Genomic DNA, 6,000 nt, shown 5'->3' on the forward strand with positions numbered 1-6,000 from the left:
AACATGGAGTAAACATCTTTTCTATGCCTTAGTACATTGTCTTGCTCCTTTCTAAGTTTGGATCAGCTTCCAATATTTTATCCTTCGAGCTTTCCATGTCACAAAATTCCTCCAAGAGTTCCCTTAAAGTGACTTTTTATTCTATAACGAACCTTCCTCTGGGACATCTTCATCCTTTTTGTCCCCATGACCTTCCTTATTTATGCTAATACATTTGCCTTCACTGAGTTCCTCTACGCCACCTATCTCTCAAATGGCAGCAGGGTCAACATCCCCATAGTCTGCTATTCTTCGATAACTCCACTTATGCCTTCTTTGAAGTTCACTTCTGGCATTATCACTTTTCATTTCTTTGCTGCATTTTTATCTTTGTTGGCCAGTTCCCTCTTTTGGTGATACATTGTTGTAAAATCTCATGGGAGTTAGCCACCTGGAGACAGGGAGGCAACACAACTACACAGTTTGCTGTCTGTACATAAATTGAAGAGCAGAAGCTCAGTGACCAATCACTGATGGACTTTGAAAGGAGTGACAGTAATTGGCCCTCAATTATGATGCTCATCTTTTATTTACATAGTGATTTCTAGACTGAAGAGTTAGCAACAGAGTTTATACCATATGCAACTACTCATGATCAATATACCAAGGTACTGAAAGTGAACCATGTCACTGGGCTACTAGTGTTATTAAACTGAATCATGCAAAGTGAGGGCCGCCTGTATTCTTGCCTTTGTTTTCTAGAGCTGAAGCATGGAGGGGGTCAAATCATGCATCCAGTGTTATTTAGAGCTGGAATTTGAATCCCTGCAGTTGGGTTCAGAGTCTGAGCTCTTAATCAATCACCTTGACCATTACATTACCTTACTTTTTATTTCCTTTGGGGAAATGTTTCCTAAAAACTGTAACGCCCCTCTGTGCTATTGTGGGGGAATCAGAGGTCTCAGTGCCTGACCAGACCTCCTTGTCCAGGAACAGACCGTTGGGGCTGACCCTATCTTGGAACCCAATGCCCTTCTTTCTGCACTATCCAGGTACCGGGGAGACCAGGATGCCACTATGTCTATACTGGACATATCCATGATGACTGGCTTCGTTCCAGACACAGATGACCTCAAGCAGGTATGAAGGGCTCAGGAGCTGGGATAAGTGGAAAGGAGCCTAGGGTATGGAAGAGGCTGCAGGTAGAGAGGGATCCAGGAGGGATTTTTCACAGGCTCCACCTTTCCCCAGCTGGCAAACGGCGTTGACAGATACATCTCCAAGTATGAGCTGGACAAAGCCTTCTCCGATAGGAACACCCTCATCATCTACCTGGACAAGGTAAGACTGCATCATCCTTCCCTGGGAGGCTTCCATGGGCACCTTGACCTCTATCTGGCTGGTCTTTTCTTTCCTTTCAGCTTTTGTCTCTGGGTCACACTAGCCCTAGGCTAGAGGAGACAAGGTCTGTGTTGCTGGGCGACAGGAGAAGGAGCTTGTAAATTGAGGGGGTCAACCCAGCATCTTCTATAAACATGTCATCTTCTGACCATTGACCTCCTGCAGCTTCTTATCAGAGTCTTAACCAATGAAAAAGAGCCCCTTCGAATTTTTTTTTTTTTTTAGTGCTTTGTAGACAGAAAGGTCTTGCCTTGTTCCCTTGCCCAATCCTGACCTTTGTTTCTTTTTTTGCATCTATTTCTCTCTTCTGTTGTTTTCTGTCTTTTTTTTTTTTTTTTTTTTTGAGACGGAGTCTGGCTCTGTCGCCCAGGGTGGAGTGCAGTGGCCGGATCTCAGCTCACTGCAAGCTCCGCCTCCCGGGTTCACGCCATTCTCCGGCCTCAGCCTCCCGAGTAGCTGGGACTACAGGCGCCCGCCACCTCGCCCGGCTATTTTTTTGTATTTCTTAGTAGAGACGGGGTTTCACCGTGTTAGCCAGGATGGTCTCGATCTCCTGACCTCGTGATCTGCCCGTCTCGGCCTCCCAAAGTGCTGGGATTACAGGCTTGAGCCACCGCGCCCGGCCTGTTTTCTTTCTTTCAAGAGACAGGGTCTCACTCTGTCACCCAGGCTGGAGTGCAGTGTCTTGATACTGGCTCACTGCAAAGTCAAATTCCTGGGCTCAAGGGATCCTCCTGCCTCAGCCCCCTGAGTTGCTGGGATTGCAGGCCTGCGACACTGCACCCAGCTAATTTTTAAAAAATAAATATTATGCTCTTGTACCCAGCTTCTTGTTTTGTTTTTTTTTTTTTTACTGCAATTTTGATCTCCCAGGCTTACATGATCCTCCTGCCTCTGCCTCCTCAGTAGCTGGGATTACAGGTGCATGCCACCATGCTTGGTGAATTAAAAAAAAAAAAAAAGTTTGTAGATATGGGGTCCCACTATACTGCCCAGGCTGGTCTTAAACTCCTGAGCTCAAGTGATCCTCCCACCTCCGCCTCCCAAAGTGCTGAGATTACAGGCATAAGCCCCTGGTGCCTGGTCCCAGCTGAATTTTTGTTCTTGTTTCTTCATAAATATTCTGTGTAAGTACCCAGCTGATCGTTTTATTTTTTGTAGAGATGGGGTTCTTGATATGTTGCTCAAGTTGGTCTCAAACTACTGGCCTCAAGCGATCTTCCTGCCTCAGTCTCCCAAAAGGCTGGGATTCCAGACATGAGCCACCACACCTGCCCTGTCTTCTGTTATTTTCTCTCCATCTGGCATTCTCTTACTCTTTCATCTCAACCATGATTTGGGCTTTCTCCTCTCCCTTCTCTATTTCTTCCCATTCTCCTATCCCCATGTCCTCCCTGCTAACTCCTGATACCGACAGGGCCCCTCAATCCCATTTTAGTCAGCTTAGGTAATGATAGCTACTAAAACAAAACCACTAAGAATATGGGGTCTTAACACAACAGACTTGTATTTCTCACTCATGTGAAGTCCAGTTGGCATGGGAGGTAAGGAAGGGTCCCTCTGCTTCATGCAATCACTCAGGGATCCAAGCACCTTCCATCCTGTTACTCTGCAATGTTTCGGATCCTTTGTAGTTCTCTGCAGGATTCCTTCATTCTAGATGAAAATAAGATTGTGTATGGGTTGTTTTTATGGGTATAGATAGCAATTTGTTGGCCAGAGTTCAGCCACCTGGCCACACCTAATTGAAAGAGGAGCTGAGAAATGTAGTCTCGCTGTGAGTGTAGGAAGAAGAGTAAATGGATTTGCTGAATTGTTCATTCATCTTCGCCACTTCCTCCTCTATCCTTCAATTTCTCCACCACTGCCTCAGTTCCCAAGACCCAATGCTGGACTCCCTCCCACATAACCCTGCTGACCAAGCTCCTCCTTCCCCCTCAGGTCTCACACTCTGAGGATGACTGTATAGCTTTCAAAGTTCACCAATATTTTAATGTAGAGCTTATCCAGCCTGGTGCAGTCAAGGTCTACGCCTATTACAACCTGGGTGAGCAGCCAAACTAGGGCCTGGGGTCTGATGTTTCCAGGGGCCTGAGAGTCTCAGGTATATATGAATTGTGGGGATCTGAGAATGAAGGTCTAAGGAGTCCAGGGATTTGAGGATTAGTAGTCTGGAGGTCCCAGGGGTCTGAGGGTCCCAAGAATCTATGAGTTGGTTCTAGGGATCTGAGAGTTGGAGGTCTGATGGGTTCAGGAGTCTCAGGGTCCTGGGAATATGTGAGTTGCAAAATAAGGGTCTAAGGATTCCAGGAGTATGAGGGTTGGAGGTCTGAGTGTCCCAGGAAACTATGAATTTGGGGTCCAAGGGTCCCAGCCTTCTGTGAGTTGAGAGTCTAAGAGGCTCAAGGGTCTGAGAATCCCAAAGATCAGAAAGTAGAGGGGGTCTCGGGATCCGAGGGATCTGAGGGGTTGAAAACCTAGCATCTCCAGGTCTGAAGACTGAGAACTGGGGATCTGGGCCTCTCAGGCATGGTCTTGGGAGGGAGACCCTTATCCTCTCATCTTCGCGTCACATCTGCCTGCAGCGGAAAGCTGTACCCAGTTCTACCACCCGGAAAAGGAGGATGGAAAGCTGAACAAGCTCTGTCGTGATGAGCTGTGCCGCTGTGCTGAGGGTGAGTTCCCTGGAGCCGGGAACAGGTGCAACTGAGCAAGACACACTTCCCCAGGTCGTCCATCCCATGACCAGGGACCCCCAAAGTCATACCCAGGGGATACCAAGAGGGGTAGGCTTCCAGGGTTGGCCACACCCATGGGCAGCAGGCCCCAGATAAGGAGTGGGACTTAGACCCTGTCTCCACCCCCACCTTGCAGAGAATTGCTTCATACAAAAGTTGGATGACAAAGTCACCCTGGAAGAACGGCTGGACAAGGCCTGTGAGCCAGGAGTGGACTATGGTGAGTGGGTGATGGGCGGGGTCGCGTGTGTTTGGCTGTGTGTGTCCAACTGTGTGGTGGGTGGTAGGTGTGGTTGTCATGGTGTGGTTTCAGGCTGTGGGCGTGGGTGACTGTGTTGTGTGTGTGAGCAGGTATTGTGAGGGGCCGTGATTGTGTGGGGAACCATGGCTGTGAGTGGCCTGGGTATGCCTATGTAAGGAAAGGTGGATGTGGTTGTGTGCATCATTGCGTGTGTGGCCATGGTTGTGTGAGGCTGTGGTTGTGGATGGCAGTGAGTGTGAGGTCCTGAAGTTCTGTAGATGACCATAGTTTTCGGTGGCTATGATTGTGTACATGGTTATGCCTGTGGCCATGAAGCTGCAATATTTTGTGCACATGAGTCGCTGTCATTGCATAGTATGAATAGTATGTTACTGTTATACTTTGTAGGTGGCTGTCACCTCTGTGCATGTCTATGGGTACAACTGTGTGTGGATGGTGACATGTGACCCTCTACGGTTGTGTGTGTAATGAGGGGTGGGCCATAGTGTGACTGGCTGTGATTCTGCAACTTTCCCCTGGGGGAGAGAGCCACGTGCCCGGGTGCACCTGCAAACCAGGGTGTCCCTCATGGTCAACCCAGCCCACCACCCACCCTGTTCGCCTCTCCCCCACAGTGTACAAGACCCGACTGGTCAAGGCCCAGCTGTCTAATGACTTTGACGAGTACCTCATGGCCATTGAGCAGATCATCAAGTCAGGTCAGGTTCAGCACGCTGCCTTCCGCGGCTTTCTCCCTGGCTTCCTCCCCACGGCTCAGCTTCTTCCCTCTCCCCTCCACTCCAGGCTCAGATGAGGTGCAGGTTGGACAACAGCGCACGTTCATCAGCCCCATCAAGTGCAGGGAAGCCCTGAAGCTGGAGGAGAGGAAACACTACCTCATGTGGGGTCTCTCCTCCGATTTCTGGGGAGAGAAACCCAAGTGAGTACTCGCCCTGCGCCTGCGCGCGGCCGTCCTACTGCCCCGCCCATGCCACGCCCACATCATGACCACGCCCCCATGCACCACGCCCACGCCACGCCCCTTCCTGACCTGCCATTCCTCCCTCCAGCCTCAGCTATGTCATCGGGAAGGACACCTGGGTGGAGCACTGGCCCGAGGAGGACGAATGCCAAGATGAAGAGAACCAGAAACAATGCCAGGACCTCGGCGCCTTCACCGAGAACATGGTTGTCTTTGGGTGCCCCAACTGACCACACCCCCATACCCTCACTCCCAATAAAGCTTCAGTTATATTTCACGTGTCTGGAGTTCTTTGCCAGAGAGCAAGAGACTGAACTCCCCAGCCGCCTCACCTGCAGCTCAGCTCCATCCTACCTGAAACCTCACCTGTTCCCACTGCATTTTCTCCGGGCGTTCACCTGCGAGTGTGCGGACTTCTTTATCCAAGCACCACGGACCTGCCTCACCTGCACATAGCATGCACCTGCACCTCACCTCCATTTCAGCTGCACATTCACCGGCAGCTCACAACCTCTTCGCCTGAGTTCTCACCTCTTCGCTTACCGGCATCCTCACCTGATAATCTTACCAATATATTTTTTTTCTTTTATTATTATTACTATTTTAAGTTCCAGGGTACATGTGCAGGATGTGCAGATTTGTTACATAGGTAAAGTGTG

The 6,000-nt window shown here is 49.6% G+C and overlaps 1 protein-coding gene across 1 annotated transcript in view; it reads left to right on the plus strand.

Moving 5' to 3' along the window:
* C3 (complement C3) overlaps positions 1–5,618 on the plus strand; it is a 40,311-nt gene extending 34,693 nt beyond the window's left edge. The window contains exons 25-32 of the mRNA XM_031659064.1: positions 1,032–1,119; positions 1,231–1,320; positions 3,322–3,427; positions 3,966–4,055; positions 4,255–4,338; positions 4,995–5,078; positions 5,164–5,299; positions 5,430–5,618. Of these exons, the coding sequence (XP_031514924.1) occupies positions 1,032–1,119; positions 1,231–1,320; positions 3,322–3,427; positions 3,966–4,055; positions 4,255–4,338; positions 4,995–5,078; positions 5,164–5,299; positions 5,430–5,571 (820 nt within the window). The 3' untranslated portion in view covers positions 5,572–5,618. The remainder of the gene's footprint in view (positions 1–1,031; positions 1,120–1,230; positions 1,321–3,321; positions 3,428–3,965; positions 4,056–4,254; positions 4,339–4,994; positions 5,079–5,163; positions 5,300–5,429) is intronic.
* Positions 5,619–6,000: the final 382 nt, after the last annotated feature.

Source organism: Papio anubis, chromosome 20 (genome assembly GCF_008728515.1).
Source record: "Papio anubis isolate 15944 chromosome 20, Panubis1.0, whole genome shotgun sequence".
Classification (NCBI taxonomy): Eukaryota; Metazoa; Chordata; class Mammalia; order Primates; family Cercopithecidae; genus Papio; species Papio anubis.